Raw genomic sequence first — 15,019 nt, 5'->3', positions numbered from 1 at the left:
GTATTCCGGTTTCAACCCCCGAAACGACACGCAATGCAGAGCACGATGGCGTCGCCGCCCAAGGCCAAGGCCAAGGCGCCGGACGCCGCCTTTCTCGAGAAGCTCGCTTTGGATGCAGGCCACGTGCACGTAACTCGCGCTGTCGCGACGCCACGTCATTGTGATTACGTCATGTCTAGGTCGAGCTGGCGACGCCGGCCCGTCCGCTCAAGGTGCTCGTCGGGTAGGCCATGGCGATGGCGTATGCTAGAAGCTGAAGCGCCTGTTGTAGGACGTGGAACGTCGGCAACAAGATGCCGCCGTCGACGCCCGAGGGTCTCCACGCGTGGATTCCGCAGCGTAGGATGTGCTTGGACATCGTCTCGAGTTGGTCGTATATGGGAATGCGCTATGTAGATGGCGGCGACTTTGACGTGATAGCGATCGGGCTCCAAGAGAGCTCGTTCAAGAAGCACGCGAGCAGCCACGAGGTGCTTGAGAAGACCGAGAGCATCGAGGACGACGACGAAGACGACGACGACGCCACCGCCGCCGCCGACGCCGCCCCGGCGGAGCAGGCAGAGGTACCGGTCGAGCGAACCGAACCACCGGTGCTCGTCAAGTCGGCGTCGTCCAAGCGCAGCCTTTTGCCCCACTACGCGTTCTTCCAGCAGCTTGAAGACCACGTCGGCGCCTCGTATACCGTCGCGGGCTCGATCGAGCTCATGGAAATTCGGCTCATCGTGTTTGTCCACACGCGCAACAAGGTTGTTCGCTCTTCTTCGTCATCGCGTCTCTCATACCTCATACTGCAGTGCACGGACGTCGAGAAGACGACCGAAGCGACGGGCGTCGGCAACGTCATCGGCAACAAGGTACTCGACACAGTACACATCTCGACGTCGCCACAATCCAAGGTTAGGGCGGCGCGGTGGTCAAGCTCGTCGTCGACGGCGTCTCGCTCTGCTTCGTCAACTGCCACCTCGCCGCCCACGAAGCGCAAAAGTTCCTCGACCGCCGCAACAGCGACGTGCGTCCTCGATGACGTGGCAGCGCCTCATGGCTCCGTTGGTAGTGCACCGAGATCCTCAACGGCGCGCGCGTCGGGCACAAGTCGCTGAGCTTGGACCACCAGTTCGACCATGCGTTCTGGTTTGGCGACATGAACTACCGCATCAACCTCGAGTACTCGGGAACGCCAGCGTCCAAAGACACGCACTGGGACGACGTCCACGCGCTCGTGCTCGCCAAGGTCCGTGGCATGCCCGAGAATTCGTCGTGTGAACGTAGTAGCGTAGGACTATGCGCAGCTCAACGCGAACGACCAGCTCGCGCACCAGCTCGCAGATGGAAAGGCGCTCGTGGGCTGGCACACCGCGCCGTGTCTCTTCCCGCCCACGTTCAAGCGCGTGCGCGGCCAAGTGCACGAGTTTACAGTGCGTCGCGCGACGTGGCGTGCGCCAACTGACGCCATGTGACGTAGCGCCAGCGCGTCCCATCGTACTGCGATCGGATTCTGTGGACGTCGCTGCCCGGGTTCGCCAAGCACCTGACGCTCACGCAGTACGACTGCGTCGAGTCCATCACGACGAGGTACAAAGCCGTCGTCATGTCGTCCTCGGCACTCAATGCTATTGGCGTAGCGACCACAAGCCTGTCTTTGGCGCGTTCGAAGTTGGGCGCTACAGTCCGCAAGGGCCACTGCCGCGGCCGCACCAGGTTGGTCGAATACCGTGCTCGAGGATCGGTCACGCAAAGGGCGTGCTAGAGTTTGGAGGTGACCTTTGCAGGCGTCTCGGCCGAGAACCTCCTCGCGATGGACTTGACGGGCACGAGCGACCCTTACGTACGCCACCCTGCGTCGGACATGCACAGCACCGTGTTGCAATAGATCAAATTCATCTGCACGATCCCGGGCCTCCTCGTCGATGACGAGGCGGGGAAGCACCATCCGCAGTCCGGCATCGTCAAGGCCACCGTCAACCCTTCGTAGACTATGATCTTATCCGGTGTGCTCATGCACCGTACGTAGGTGGAGCGACGACGTCATGCCGACGCTCAAGATCAAGGCGCGGCTCCACGAGCTCGAGAAGGTGCATCTCGTGCTCGTCCTCATGGACTACGACGCCACGTCCACGGACGACGCCCTGGGTAAGAAGATCCCGCTAAAACATGACTGAGAGGCTGCGACGACTAGGCGAAGTCGTCCTCTGCCTTGCCGACCTCTACGCGCAAGACGCCGGCGTTGCCTTTGAGCGCCAAGTGGTCAAGAACGGCGTTGGCGCGGGGACGCTCCGGGGTACCGTCACGGTCGCGCCGTCGAATAAGGCGCTCGCCGACTGGGAAAAGCCGCCGGGGTCGTCCGCCGTGCCGGGCTGCTCGTGTGCGACCATGTAGCAGAATCCGAGAATCGAGTGTATATAAAGTATCTGCTTACGCCGACAGGAGCGCGTCCTTTTCTTCCACGAGCGCTGCAAACTGCTTTGGAGTTCGACTTCCTTGAGCTGGAGCGCGTCGACTTCGCGCGCGACCTTGACGAGACGCAGCGGCAGCGCGCTGGCTTCGAGTGCCTCGAGGTTGGCAAAGCAGTGGCGATCCCGCTCCGACTGGAGCCACGCGGCTTGCGTCGTCTGGAGCGCCGCCCCGAGCGACGCGCACTTGGCTTCGTACCCGCCGTGGAGGATCTGCGCCTTCTGTTCGAGCTTCGTCGCCTTCTTCTGGAGCTTGGCGTCCATCTCGTGCAGCCGCTTGAACTCGGTGGTGAGCAGACGCACTTGGTGGTCGAGGGGCAAGGTCGCCATCTCCAACACCGAGCGCTCGGTCGGGTCCCACACGTAGGCGTCGTGCAGCGCATGCCAGGCTGCCGCGCCGAGCTCCGAATCGGCCGGATGCAGCTTGGCCTCGAGCGCGACTTGGCTGCGTGCGTGGTGGAGCGCCTCGTCCGAAATCTCGGCCAGCAGCGGCTTCTTCTTCTTGGACGCCTTGGTCTTCTTGTCCGCAATATCAAACGCAAGAAGCGCTCGCATTTCGTCGGCCGCGGGACCCTCCAGGGCCGACAGCGTCGTACTCTCGGCGTGCAGCGGGCGCGGCAGGTTGCGCTGCACCGCGCTGGACCGACGCAGCGCGGCCTTCTCAGCCTCCTTGGCCGCCGCCGCCGCCAAGCGGGCCTCGCGCTCGCTGGCATCCTCGGTAAAGGTCTCGGCGTGTTCCTTGTCGTCAACGATGTCGGGCATAGCGAGCTCGTACTCGTTCTCGGCCGACGGCAGTTTGGCAAAGCCCATCTTGAGCTCCTGGGCGAGACCGCGGCTGCGCGCCTTCTCCGCCTTGCGCGACGCGTCGAGGCCGACGAGCGGCTCGGCGTTGATGCCAAGCTGGTCGCGCATCGGCGTCCGAAGCGACGACTGCGGCGTCCGGAGACCCGATGCAAGCGGCGTCGCCTTGATGAGGTTGCTACGGGGCGTGATGCCACCGTAGCCTGTGCCCGCCTGCAGCTCGACGTTCTCGCCGCCCATCAGCGGCGTTTGCGCACGTGCCAAGGCCGCCTGGTTCGCCGCTTCTTGGAGCAGTGCCTCGCGGGACGAGCTCGCAGCCGTCGCACGCGCCGGCGTGGCATGTTGCTGCGGCGTCATCTCGTAGTTGGTCAAGAGCGCCTGTGTCGACTGCGCGTGTTCGAGCGCGAGCATTTGCGCGTGGGCAATGTCTTCCGCGCCTTGCTTGGCCAGCGCCGAGAGCTCGTCGTTCGAGACCATTGGCGCCGGCAGCTCGAGCGGCTTGCGCTTGATCATCGTGCTCGGGTCGTTGAGCGCATTCATGGCCGCGATCTGTTGGGGCAGCGACGTCGTGAGCAGCTTCTTCTGGCGGCGCGCATCCATGCGGCGGTTCTTCTTCTCTTCCGCGTCGCGACGAACGCCCTCGAGCTTATCGAGGTACAGCGCCGCCGCCTTCGGGTCCAGCGCGCCGCCGGCCGTGGCCTTCTCGGTGCTCACATCGTAGAAGCCGACGGGCGCTTTCTTCTCGAACGGAATCTCCTTGACGTAGTCCATGTACGTCTTGCGCCGCTTGACCTTGAAGACCGTGCCGGTCTCGCGGCTCCGGTCAAAGTTGATCCCCGCAGCCTTCAGCTCGCGGCGCTTCTGCATCGAAGCGAGGCGCTTCGCTTCCTGCAGCTGCTTTTCGCGGGCCTTGCGCTTCGCCTTCTTGCCCTTCGTGTTGGCGAGACGTGCGCGCGCCTCCGACAGCATCTCCTTCTCGTCTTCATCCATATCGATCGGATCAGGGCGCGCGGGTTTGTTCTCTGGGTTCGGGTCGATCTCGCCAGGGCGCAGCCGGCGCGGGTCGTCCGCGTTCTCCGTGTCCTTGGACTGCGCCGCATCGAGGAGCTTCTCGTAGTGCTCCATGCACTGGGCAGCCGTCCGGCCAACAATCGGAGCGATCGTGCGCCACTGCGACGGCATGAGCTTGGCCAAGTGCAGCAGCTTCTCCTCTTCCTCGCGGCTCCACTCGGTCTTCTTGATGCTCGGATCCAGCCATTCGTACCAGCGCGCCTTGCACTGCTTGGCCGACTTGCGCGCCAGGAGCGACGCGACGCGGGCCCACTGGTTCTTGCCGTACTTCATGACCGCGGCCTTGAGGATCTCATCCTCGGTGTTCTTCCACACGCCCCCCTTGATCATGACCCGCATGGTAGCTCGCTTGGCGTCCTGGAACCGCTCGTCCCAGAATGTGGCAATATGAAACAAGGACTTTGCCGAAATATATTGCGAGGACCGAAATCTAATTGCACGCACCTTGACGAGCCGCCCACTCCAGACTGAACACTGCTCAGTCTACGAGGGAGCCAGCTGCGAAGAAGCGCAAAGGCGAGGTGCTTGCGCCTTTGCTATCCTACGAGTGCTTCCGGACCAAGTCTTGTTATCGCGCTTCACTCCTAGATAGATAGATTCAAATGCCTTGATGGATTCAAGGCATTGTCCTAAACAGGATCTTCTTAACGGCTAGTCGTTCCTGATTAGCCGACCGGTTTGGATCGCGTTCGGTTGGATGCAATAATTTCAAACATGCCCTTTGTCTGCCCGGATCCGGCCTGCGGGATCGCGACGAGCGTACCTCCAGCCGCCGAGGTTCCTGCAGAACTGCGCATGCATGGCCTCGAGTACGCAGTCCAGTGGTTAGTTCTTCTGATCCGCATATCCGATGCCAGCGTGATGTCTTTGCTAGCCTCGGCTGCCTCGGCCTCGCCTACCCATGCGACGTCTGCCACAAGCTGTCGCCGATCAACCATGGCCGTGCGGGCCTGCTCGTGTGTTGGCACTGCGGCTTCATGGAAGTGCTCGAAGAGTCCGTGCGGAAGGCGCTTCAGCTGCCGCCGTTGACGGTCGAGGTACACTGCAACACCTGCAACGACAACACTGGAATGGCGGCGTAGGACGCACTGCGCAAGGAAGTCGTGCACATTCGAGCCGTACAGGAGCAGCTCGCCGCAGCCAACACTCGTACGACGTCATCATGCTTGGACAACGCACCACGATGGATGAACGTAGCGTCCCAGATCAGCTCCGCGCCGACGCTTCGCGCCAAGGTATCGGCGCTCCGAGGGTCGTGGGTCGCCTCTCTACATGGGCAAGAAGAGGCACTGAAAGACTCTGTCACATGCAGCCTCACGGTACGACGGTCGAAGGTGTTCTCTTGCTGAATGCAGCGCAACGTGTGTAGATGCTCAAGCTCTTGCCGTCAACGGCCGAGACGACACTGGTAGACATTGGCATCATATTCGCTTTCCTTTATCCGCTGCTTGTCGTACGTAGGAGGACCAAGAGTGGATGGCAACGACCATCGAGTCGTTCTTCCAGCAACGTGCGCAACTGATCCAGCTACGAGATGCGTCGACGCAGGCGCTCGAGCTCGAGACGCAGCTCGTCGCCAAGGTTGGGCTCCATTTTCAAACGCAAGGCTACAGCGCACTGTACTAGAAGTCGCTGGGTGCAGCAGCGCTGAGCCACATGCGGCGCTACGAGCCATCCCAGGCACAGCAATTCGAAGCGCTTACGTCGCCTTTCTGGGCACTTGTGGGAAAGGCCAATGCCCAGCTTCGGCGCCTCGTGGCGACTGCCCGCGACCTCGAGTCCGCCGAGCCATCCTCGACAACTGCGAGTACGACTGCAACGTGGGCCAACCCGCGCAGTCGGCGGCGCGCCCGTCCGGTGGCCACTTGCGTGACACCCAACGACCTTCGCCTCCGCGTGATCGCAGAAGAGTTCCAGCTCTGGCGCCACATCTGCCGTGCGATCGCTAGCGTCTGTTGCTCGGAGCAGTAGTTATTAGTCGATGATTAGCAAGTTACTAGCTGTTGAAGATACGCGTGTAGAGCTGATCGTGGCGGCCTTGGACCAGGTCCAGGTACGGCGCCGACTGGTACGCGTCGTCGACACGCCGGTCCTTCCGCGTCTGCAGCACGGTCTCGGCGACCTCGGCGAGCTGCATCTGGAGCTTGGCGCTCTCGATGGGCCCCACGAGGTTCAGCCGCGTCGCTGCACTCAGAATGTCTCGCAGCGTGAAGAAGAGAAGAAGTCGCTGGCTCGCGAGGCTGTCGAGGCCGAGCGCACCGCAGAGCGTGCCGAGCACGACCACGTGGTGGCCCACAGGGCGCGTCTGCTTGATCGCGCGAAGGACAGGGAGGTGCGAGTACGTCTGTGTCGCCACGCGCAGCAGCGCAGTGCCCTGCGCGATGGACGCTCGGCGAGCGACGTGGTTGGTCGTCATGGCATGCACGAGCGCATCGAGGCGCGCAAAGTTCTCGACGGACGGATCCGCGTGGGCCTCGCAGAGGAACGGAAGCAGGAGGTTCCCGGTCTGGTACAGGGCCGAGACCACAAACTGACGCAAATTCGTCGTGTTGGTCACGATCTTCTCCTGCACCGCGCTCTCGAGGCCCTACGCGCGCCATCGCATCATTCGTTCGCTGCTTCAGGTGCCTACGAGCGAGTGGGCGAAGCCGCCCGTCGGGTACAGCGAGTCCACGAGCTGCCACGTATGCCACTCCATCGTGCTGCCGGCGTTCGCGTGAAAATCCCCAGCACCTCCGGATACGATCGGTCCGGATGATCGTATCCGGAAAGAAAGTCCAGCATTGCGTGCAGCTGGACCGGCAAAGCTGCTGGCAACGGAGCGCAGTTGCGCGAGCTGCAATCTGTCGTTCTGGTCGCGAAGCTGTCGGCCGCGGCGTCCATGGACATCGCATTTAGCTGCTCGTCGTCTAAATAGGAGCGCGACATGACTACAATGTATGGCCTCCAGCCGCCGCAAGTCCCACGCTTTGGCTACTTGGCTTCCGCGATCGCGTTCTCTCTGAGTGCAACCCCGCGCAACATCTCAGCTCAGCGGACGACGCTGATTCAAGAGTGGGGCTCCATGGATAGTTTGGATCGTTTTGGATCGTTGGGATGGATAGTTGTGGCGTGCGTCCGTCACCTTGCCGCGGAGGCCAGCCCGCCCTTTACCGACGCTATGGCGTGCTCCAATCGTAGGCTGCGTCGAGCCAGCACGTGGCTTGACGAGCAAATGGCACTTGAAGTGCGCGCGCTTCCACGCGCGTGCTGGTCGGTCGTATACAAAGACCAAGTCGAAGCGTGAGCAACAGTGCGTGTGTTCCAAGTGCTGTGTAATAAATTGCCAGTTCATCGAAAGAATGTATTCGGAGCCGCCAAATAAATTAAAATGCCACAAGCCAAGCCGATTCCGAAACTTGGATCGAGCATGGGATTCCGCGATCTCGCCCGTAGCGCGCAAGCATGGACGGCTACAAGTACCTCCTCGCCAAGATGAAGGCGAGCCGCGGCAACCAGAGCCGGCTTGGCAGCTTCGCGTCCGTCGGCTGCGCGTCCTACGACTTCCACGGCGACGACGCCGTCGGCTACGGGCCCAACTACATGGTGGTCGCGGACGGCGTCTCGGGCACGCAGAAGGCCTCCGGCGTGCTCGCCCGCCTGCTTGTCGCCGAGACGCTGAATGGCCTTGAGAAGCTGCGTCGGCGAGCGCTCGAGGAGCCCATCAAGACGACGGACTTTCGCAACCAAATGGCGCTTGCGATCCAGGAAGCTCGCCACATGACGCGGCGCAAAGGTCGGTTCGACTCGGCGCTCACGGCCGTGTACCTCGACGCGTCCACGAGCCAGCTCTTCGTCTTCAACATTGGCGACTGCAAGTGCGTGCTCGTCCGGAACGGCGCCGTCGTCTTTGAGAGCGACGCGATCATCTACGACTTCAACGTGCCGGCCGTCGTCTCGACGCACAACGACATCCATTACCCGAGCGAGTCGGTCGAGCTGCAGGTCGCGACCTATATGCCAGGCGACATTTGCATGGTCTTCTCGGATGGCGTCCACGACAACTTGTACATTGACCAAGTGCTCCGCGCGGTGGCCGCCCATCCGACGCATGGCACCGACATGGCGCGTGCGACGGTCCGAGCATGCCGGGATACGTTTGTTGGGAGCACCGACTTTATCCCGTTCGCTGTCGCCGCCGCCGGCTTTTGCGCGACGGCCATGGAGGAGATGAAGACGAACGATGCGATCTCGGCCGAGGACTTCGACGCGTTCGAGAAGAAGTGCGCGGGCCTCCCAGGCCCGGACCGGCCGATCTTTGGGAAGGAAAAGCGCGTCAAGAACCTCGCCTTTTACTCGGCGTCGAACCTGCTCACGTTTGCGGGCAAGAAGCTTGGGAAGAAGGATGACATCTCCGTGTGTTGTGGCATCATCGCCTAGTCGCCTGGCAGTCCGTATACGATAGCACTTGGTCGAAGACGCCGCCATCCTCCTTGTTCCCTTGTCAGTACTATAACAACCACCACTAGTCTCTAACTATATATTAAGCTAATATTCCCTTGCTACTCGATGTCGCATGCAGAACTTGGTTGACGCGACGTACCCCAAGCTTCTCATGCAAGCTCTCTTCTTCCGCCGAGGCGGCTTCGAACCCCGTGTCGCTAGTACGCCCGTGTCATGGTGTCAAAGATATATAAGCTCGAGGAGACGCTTGGCGCAACGTTGAGCTGCTGCTCGCTGCATCGATAGGCTGTAGTACACGTGCAACGAGTACTATATGGTCAGCCGAGCGCGCCGTTTCGGCGGGGTAGCACGCCGCGTGCAGCGCCACGTCATCGAGATGGTTCTTTGAAACCACCTTCTCCGCGTCTCGCGAAGGGTTCCGACCATCAAGGACCTTGCTATGCAGGACGCGTCGGGCAGATCGGCAGCCGCATGAAGGACCAGGTGGGATTATTCATGTCGGTGGTCCCACTCTGGCCATCCAATGGCCCATGCTACTGAGAGAGCAGCAATTGCGACGGCAGGAAACGCTGTGGGTTCTAGATTTGCCGACGCATTGGCGGCGCAAATCGGCGGAATTGCGCCGTTGGCACTGACCATCTGTATAGAAGCGACGCGAATTGCGTCGGCATCTGCGTCGGATCGCGCGCATGACAAGCGTCGCTGAATTGGGGCGGTTCAAAATATTTTCAAGTGCCGGCGGTCCTCTGTCTAAAACCACGCAGCTGGGACTTTTTTTTACTTCTTGACGTCAGAGCTAGAAAAGAAGCGGTGGGCAGATATGTCGTCGTCCTTGTCGAAGCGCAGCGTGTCCATGTCGGAGCCGCCCGTGAACCGCCGCCAGCGCTCGCGGGACATGCGCTCGCTCGACGCGGTGACGGCCGAGCCGCACTCGAACCAGGCGCCGAGCCCGGCCAAGATCGACTTTGAGTCGATCACGTTCTTCCTCTCCGTGAGCGACCTGAACCTCCAAGCGCCGGCGAGCGCCACCGACAGCCTTCTCCGCGGCGCCATGAGCTTCTTCCACAAGGCGTCGGCGCCGACGAAGACGGTCGTGCCCGAATCCTTGGTCCACATTGACCTGCAGAGCCGCCTTCGCGACACGATTCCGTTCCAGACGGAGAAGATTCGCAGCCGGAACCCCAACTTCTCGCTCGGCATCTCTGTGCCCATCACTGCACAGGAGATCAAGGCACAGGTTCTCTGCTTCAGTATCGTCTTGACCGAAGAGGGCGGCGGCAAGACCGTGGCGTACGCCGAGCTGCCCATGAAGGACCTTGTGCGCAAGTACTTGCACAACGCGTCAAACCTGCACTTGCAGCTCAAGGTTCTCTCACACATCCACACGGCGCCGACGCAGACGACGTCGGCCCGAGGCGCCAAGCCCGGCGGGTTCCTCACACTCAAGCTCGCCCGCGTCGCGCGGCAGCCGCACCCGCTCCTCACAACCCAAGACACGATGATGCGAAGCTACGCGTTCTACAACGGCGAGTACTCAACGCCGATGATGGCGACGGAAGAAGTCGCTGAAGTCGACCTCTACACAAAGGTGCCCAAGCTCTTCATGCACCACATGCTGCTCGAGTGGCGCACGCGGCTGAGCCAGTGGCAGCAGCACGAGATCCCGACCTCGGACCTCTTCCAGAGCAGTGACCCGACCATTGACCGCGTCTTTCGTGAGATGCTCACACTGCACGCGCCGTCGTCGATGCTATCGCAGGACTTTGTCGAGGACTACCTCGCCGAGGTCTCCAAGCAGGTCGACATGATCAAGGACATGGCCGTGCTCGCCGAGCTCCTCGAGGAGAACCACGTCATGTTCAAGCCGAGCTCGACGAGGGAGAAGGTCGAGAGCCTCGCGATGGTGACCAACCTCCACCTCTCGTACTTTAAGCTCTACTGCGGCGACCAGCCCTTCTTACGGCTCCGGTCGCAGTCGATGGACTTCTCCGGCGGCGACGCGTTCGACAAGCAGCGCACGTGGTCGGGCGACTTGGACGCGCGCATCTCGGTCGCGTCGCTGCCGACGCCATCGATGGACAAGGGCAAGCACCGCCGCGCGTTCCGGTCCAACTCGATCGACCACAGCATTGCCGAGCAAGAGCCAGCGTTTGTGCCCCGCGAGCGCAGCGGGTCGATCGACTTTGAGACGCCGGAAGCCATCAAGGCGACGTTTGAGATCGACACGCTCGCGTCGATTCTGACGTGTGCGATTCCGTCGGCCGAGGCGCTCGACGTCGACTGCCATGGCCTCATTGATATGGAAGAGGCGCTCGTGGAGCTCGCGACGCAGATCAAGTCGGCGCCGGCCGAGCCCGCGACGCCCAACAAGCACCGGATACCGACGCCGGTCAAGAAGAGCGCGCAGCCCAGCCCTCGGCCGCCGCACCACCACCACACGCCGTCGTCCAACCAAGACGACGACACGCGCTCGAGCTCCCATGGCTCATCGTCCAACAGCACGGACGATGGCATGGAGACGCTGACGCGGTCGGCGCGGCGCATGAACACGTTTACGAACCTTGTCGGCGAAAAGGTCAAGCGCACCATGTCGTCGGCCAAGATCCGGTCCGACTCGATGGACTGGGTTATCAAGCAGACGACGGGCGTCAAGGCCGTCGAGCCGCCCTCGATCGCGTCGCTGTGGCAGCAGTGGGAGATGCTCAAGCTCCGGTACCTCTTCCGAAAGAGCGTGTGCATCTCGCAGAGCCTCACCGTGCTCCTCACGGCGTTTCTGACCAAGCTCGAGACGGCCGAGAGCGACGACATGGAGCAGCTCGTGCGCGTGGGCCTCCTCGTCGGCTGGGAGAGCCTCTGCTACCCGGCGGGGAAGGAGTACAAGATGCTCTCGGACGCGTTCGTCGCGATCAAGTTTCTCGAGCACTTTGAGCTCACGCTTGCGTGCGCCCCGGAGAAGCCATTGAGCCTCTCGGTCGTCCATGGCCGGTTCCGCGTCGCCGTCGGCGTGCCCGCAGCCCACTTTGCGTCGCTCGACGCGCGGCTCCAGAGCGGCCACGTCATCAAGGTCACGAGCGTCCTCTTCACGCAGGGCATCAACGAGATGCAGTCGCTGGCCAATATGGTCGGGTCGGCGACGGGCTTGACGCTGCAAGCGCGCGTGAACCGCGAGAGCTTCCAGTCGCTGCAGCAGTACCACCGCGCGTTTCTGGAAATGCAGAAAGAGCTCAACGTCTCGATGCGCTTCCGGCTCAACAACGACACGATGCTGGACGCTCTCATGCCGCTCGTGGGCCGGAATGCGAGCAAGGTCAAGGCGCCGTCGCACACGTGGATGCTGCTGGAAGCCTCGGACATTACGCGGCGCCTCAACGGCGTGCGCGTCACGTGCTGCTCGACGGGCGCGGACCGCGCCGCCATGTCGGCGACGTTGGAGCAGGCGCGTATCCTCTACTCGAAGCGGTCGGCCAACACGAACGCGAGCAACGAAGACAACGAGCTGCTCAAGGCGCGCGCCAACACGATGCGCGAGTACGGCGTACGCATCGCCGTCGCCATGAAGAACTCGGGACGCTACGAGTACGCCTTCAACTCGATCCAGCGAAAGCTCCTCCCCGAGCTCTACCGACCGCCCGTCTCGACGATCCAAGACATGGCCTCGTCCCTCTTTTAACGACTTATGAAAATATAATACTATAGCGTTCCGAACTGCGCACTGTTGCAGCGACTTGCAGCAGCAGCTATGTACTCGACCTCGTACAGTGTACTCGTCGGGCGGTGTAATGCAGCCACGTTTGACAAGATGCTGGTCGCCTCAGCCGCGCCTGTAGCATGGCCGCTGCTTGCACCAGCGGCACGGTCATGAAGCTCAAGAATGCGCGCCTCACATGCTTGACGCCGTCATTCCACCGGGCGTGTCTTCCATCCTCGCGGACGTGTCGACGGTGGCGGCGCCGCGTGGCTGGAGAAGACAGCACTGCACTAAGAAACGCTAAGAGCTATGGCTGCATGCGCGGTCCTCGCTGCAGACGAAGGCTACTTGAGCATGGACCGAGCGCGCCGCAGCGCTACGGTCATCGGCCACCATGGCATTACGGTCCGCGTCGCCCTTCCGCAGCGCAGCTGATCAAGGATTCGTTGTTTCCGGATGGCCGGATACGCGTCCTAGTTGCGTGCGACGGGAAGGCCGATTTTGATGGGATGGATCCTAATTGTAGCGTCGTTTTCGGGCAGCCGATGAAACCAGGATATTTGCGCGATGACCAAGGTCGTCGTCTCCGAGGCGCGCGTCCGCGACGACCTGCGGTCCGTGCGCAGCTTCGAGGTCGGGCTGCTGCTCGGCCACGCAGCCAGCATGGACGTCATCGTCATTCATGTCCCGACGCCACCGGAAAACGGTAAGTCAGCGTCCTGCGACAGCAACGGACGCACGCCATCGTCGTAGCAGCTCGCGCAGCGTCGAGGCTCGCCGACGTGTCTGTCGACTGGATGTCTGCGCATGCGAAGTCCGTGCTCTGTATGCTTCCTGGTGGCATCGACTGCCTTGGGCTGTACGTGGTCACAACCGAGGATCCCCACGCACTGCTCCCGTGCTACATGTGTGCGCTCCAGGCGATCGTGGGCTCGACGACCGATGGCTTGTACATGCTGTGCGTCTCGCCGACGAGCTCTACCATGACGAGCAAGCGCTTCCAGGTGCAGGATGACGATGGTCCGAGGTTGCATCACGCCTGTACCGTAGGCGCCGTCATCGTTTGTCGAGGCCCGGCTCCAGTGGCAGTCGGTCGATGGTCTCTTGCGACGCTACGAGGCGGCGGTCCGCATCGACGTGCGTCTGCCGAGCCTCGAGCCTGCAGCCCTGCTGGCGCACGTGGCGCCACTGCTGACGCACGCGATTCCAGTGGCCGGTCGCGATCCCGGACGCGTCCACTTTCTGGAGCGAGTGTCGACCAATGATCTATCAGCTGTCGCCGCAGCTACTCGGCCATCGACGTCACCTTGCCGTGGGTTGCACCTCGAAGGTTCTGTCACTTGCTTGGCGTATGCACTCGAGAGCGTACGATGACACGACTGCATGCGTGGGATTTGAGGTTACCATGCATTAGGCGCCGCTGGGCGACGCGCTACGAAGCGACTTTGAGCGGACGATGGCGCGCCGCGTCGCGCTCTTGGAGTCCGACATGAACGACGTCAGCAGCTGTCGTCGCACTTGGCCCGGTACCTAATTCTTGCGACGTATCATCGCATGGACTGGGACATGATGCGTTGATGCAGGTGACCACCCGCGCAACGTGGCAGTGGCTCGGCGAGCGCAGTTTCGATGGCCGCGAAGTGGGTTCCTCACCGGCAACGTGCATCTCTTCACGGACGACGATCTGTCCGACAGCGCCCATGCGATCGCTGAGCTCTTGACCTCACCCACGCCCGTCGGGCTGCAATGGGTCGAGAACGAAGCCAGCCTGCTCGTGACCAACAAGCAGCCATCAAGGACGACACCGCGCGTCAGAGCGTGGCACCCCTCGCTCTTTCTGGCCCTCTTCGCGGCCGTCGTCGCGACCCTCGTTGCATGTTGCGTTAATTGAAGTCAAACGCGTGTCGCTGGTTCATTGAGTGGTGATGTCTGATAAATTAGGTGTTATAAGAGTAAATAAGGGGGCGTCTAGTAGAGGGCGGAGAAGGACCACTCGACGGCGCGGGCCGCGAGCTTCTCGGTGTGAAAGTCGCTGAACGTGTGCGGGCCGTCAAACGACTCGGCGTAGTACATATCGTCGTCGTCAACCTCGGTCGTCGCATGCATGCTCATGGCCGGGGTCTCGGGAACATGGATACTAATTGGCTTAAACGACACAACGTGCTCTTCGTCCGTAGACGTCGTCTTGGGCAGCGTGCGCACTTCGGCAATGTAGTTGGCATTCGCCTTGCAGTCGAGCGAGCAGAAGCCAGCGGCCGGGCTGAGGAACTTGAGGTAAATGTGCTTGCAGTTGGCGCACGTCTCGCGCTTGGTATCCCACGACGCCGGCGTCGCGGCGAGGTCCTCGGACGCGCTGCGCGGCCGCGCCTCGGAGAAGAGCATGTCGTCGTCGGCGTGCACCGTCTCGAGGCGGTCCGGACAACTCTGCGCCATGCGCATGTTCTTCATCAGGCCGTGGAAGAGCGTTTGGATCATGCTGATGGTGGCCGGAGATGGAATGTTTGGAAATGAACAAGAAGACCAAGCGGCAACTACGGAAAGGCGGCGTGGCAGATGGCGGGCCAAG

The 15,019-nt window shown here is 61.9% G+C and overlaps 9 protein-coding genes across 9 annotated transcripts; 6 read left to right on the top strand and 3 right to left on the bottom strand.

Moving 5' to 3' along the window:
- Positions 1–14: 14 nt before the first annotated feature.
- Positions 15–2,396, top strand: SPRG_05175 (hypothetical protein). The gene is made up of 14 exons (XM_012343779.1): positions 15–129; positions 180–223; positions 272–339; positions 397–746; positions 795–854; positions 902–1,009; positions 1,055–1,231; positions 1,278–1,415; positions 1,463–1,572; positions 1,623–1,698; positions 1,748–1,825; positions 1,871–1,968; positions 2,012–2,130; positions 2,177–2,396. The coding sequence occupies exons 1-14, from the start codon at positions 34–36 to the stop codon at positions 2,374–2,376; spliced, it is 1,722 nt and encodes a 573-aa protein (XP_012199169.1). The 5' UTR covers positions 15–33; the 3' UTR covers positions 2,377–2,396.
- Positions 2,397–2,412: 16 nt separating this feature from the next.
- Positions 2,413–4,661, bottom strand: SPRG_05174 (hypothetical protein; the record flags this gene model as incomplete). Its single annotated transcript, XM_012343778.1, has 2 exons — positions 2,413–2,433; positions 2,475–4,661. 2 exons carry the CDS (start codon positions 4,659–4,661, stop codon positions 2,413–2,415), a joined length of 2,208 nt encoding a protein of 735 aa, XP_012199168.1.
- A 456-nt stretch (positions 4,662–5,117) lies between these two features.
- On the top strand, positions 5,118–6,293 carry SPRG_05173 (hypothetical protein; the record flags this gene model as incomplete). Its single annotated transcript, XM_012343777.1, has 7 exons — positions 5,118–5,146; positions 5,197–5,359; positions 5,405–5,471; positions 5,520–5,641; positions 5,692–5,730; positions 5,784–5,903; positions 5,949–6,293. The coding sequence occupies 7 exons, from the start codon at positions 5,118–5,120 to the stop codon at positions 6,291–6,293; spliced, it is 885 nt and encodes a 294-aa protein (XP_012199167.1).
- A 25-nt stretch (positions 6,294–6,318) lies between these two features.
- On the bottom strand, positions 6,319–7,038 carry SPRG_05172 (hypothetical protein; the record flags this gene model as incomplete). Its single annotated transcript, XM_012343776.1, has 2 exons — positions 6,955–7,038; positions 6,319–6,909 (listed from the first exon to the last, which is right to left on the bottom strand). Exons 1-2 carry the CDS (start codon positions 7,018–7,020, stop codon positions 6,319–6,321), a joined length of 657 nt encoding a protein of 218 aa, XP_012199166.1. The 5' UTR covers positions 7,021–7,038.
- A 663-nt stretch (positions 7,039–7,701) lies between these two features.
- On the top strand, positions 7,702–8,838 carry SPRG_05171 (hypothetical protein). The gene has a single exon (XM_012343775.1). The coding sequence runs from the start codon at positions 7,767–7,769 to the stop codon at positions 8,739–8,741; it is 975 nt and encodes a 324-aa protein (XP_012199165.1). The 5' UTR covers positions 7,702–7,766; the 3' UTR covers positions 8,742–8,838.
- Positions 8,839–9,558: 720 nt separating this feature from the next.
- SPRG_05170 (hypothetical protein) lies at positions 9,559–12,470 on the top strand. Its single transcript, XM_012343774.1, has one exon. The coding sequence runs from the start codon at positions 9,586–9,588 to the stop codon at positions 12,433–12,435; it is 2,850 nt and encodes a 949-aa protein (XP_012199164.1). The 5' UTR covers positions 9,559–9,585; the 3' UTR covers positions 12,436–12,470.
- A 34-nt stretch (positions 12,471–12,504) lies between these two features.
- On the top strand, positions 12,505–12,888 carry SPRG_05169 (hypothetical protein; the record flags this gene model as incomplete). Its single annotated transcript, XM_012343773.1, has 3 exons — positions 12,505–12,539; positions 12,593–12,661; positions 12,759–12,888. 3 exons carry the CDS (start codon positions 12,505–12,507, stop codon positions 12,886–12,888), a joined length of 234 nt encoding a protein of 77 aa, XP_012199163.1.
- Positions 12,889–12,999: 111 nt separating this feature from the next.
- SPRG_05168 (hypothetical protein) lies at positions 13,000–14,364 on the top strand. Its single transcript, XM_012343772.1, has 5 exons — positions 13,000–13,159; positions 13,207–13,457; positions 13,504–13,818; positions 13,868–13,979; positions 14,037–14,364. The coding sequence occupies exons 1-5, from the start codon at positions 13,021–13,023 to the stop codon at positions 14,342–14,344; spliced, it is 1,125 nt and encodes a 374-aa protein (XP_012199162.1). The 5' UTR covers positions 13,000–13,020; the 3' UTR covers positions 14,345–14,364.
- SPRG_05167 (hypothetical protein) lies at positions 14,360–14,961 on the bottom strand. The gene has a single exon (XM_012343771.1). It carries the CDS (start codon positions 14,926–14,928, stop codon positions 14,422–14,424), a length of 507 nt encoding a protein of 168 aa, XP_012199161.1. The 5' UTR covers positions 14,929–14,961; the 3' UTR covers positions 14,360–14,421.
- Between the last annotated feature and the right edge of the window lie 58 nt (positions 14,962–15,019).

Source organism: Saprolegnia parasitica (assembly GCF_000151545.1).
Source record: "Saprolegnia parasitica CBS 223.65 unplaced genomic scaffold supercont2.15, whole genome shotgun sequence".
Taxonomy (NCBI): domain Eukaryota; phylum Oomycota; class Saprolegniomycetes; order Saprolegniales; family Saprolegniaceae; genus Saprolegnia; species Saprolegnia parasitica.
The sequence above is the reverse complement of the archived record's forward strand: the minus strand, read 5'-3'. Positions and strand labels throughout refer to the sequence as shown.

Bases quoted from the DNA above. Each gene is read 5' to 3' on its own strand.
- SPRG_05171 (XM_012343775.1), top strand. From the start codon at position 7,767: ATGGACGGCTACAAGTACCTCCTCGCCAAGATGAAGGCGAGCCGCGGC.
- SPRG_05170 (XM_012343774.1), top strand. From the start codon at position 9,586: ATGTCGTCGTCCTTGTCGAAGCGCAGCGTGTCCATGTCGGAGCCGCCC.
- SPRG_05167 (XM_012343771.1), bottom strand. From the start codon at position 14,928: ATGATCCAAACGCTCTTCCACGGCCTGATGAAGAACATGCGCATGGCG.
- SPRG_05175 (XM_012343779.1), top strand. From the start codon at position 34: ATGCAGAGCACGATGGCGTCGCCGCCCAAGGCCAAGGCCAAGGCGCCG. The intron at 855-901 runs GTACTCGACACA...ATCCAAGGTTAG, and splicing joins GCAACGTCATCGGCAACAAG to GGCGGCGCGGTGGTCAAGCT. The intron at 1,010-1,054 runs GTGCGTCCTCGA...CTCCGTTGGTAG, and splicing joins TCGACCGCCGCAACAGCGAC to TGCACCGAGATCCTCAACGG.
- SPRG_05168 (XM_012343772.1), top strand. From the start codon at position 13,021: ATGACCAAGGTCGTCGTCTCCGAGGCGCGCGTCCGCGACGACCTGCGG. The intron at 13,458-13,503 runs GTGCAGGATGAC...CCTGTACCGTAG, and splicing joins TGACGAGCAAGCGCTTCCAG to GCGCCGTCATCGTTTGTCGA. The intron at 13,819-13,867 runs GTACGATGACAC...ACCATGCATTAG, and splicing joins TGGCGTATGCACTCGAGAGC to GCGCCGCTGGGCGACGCGCT.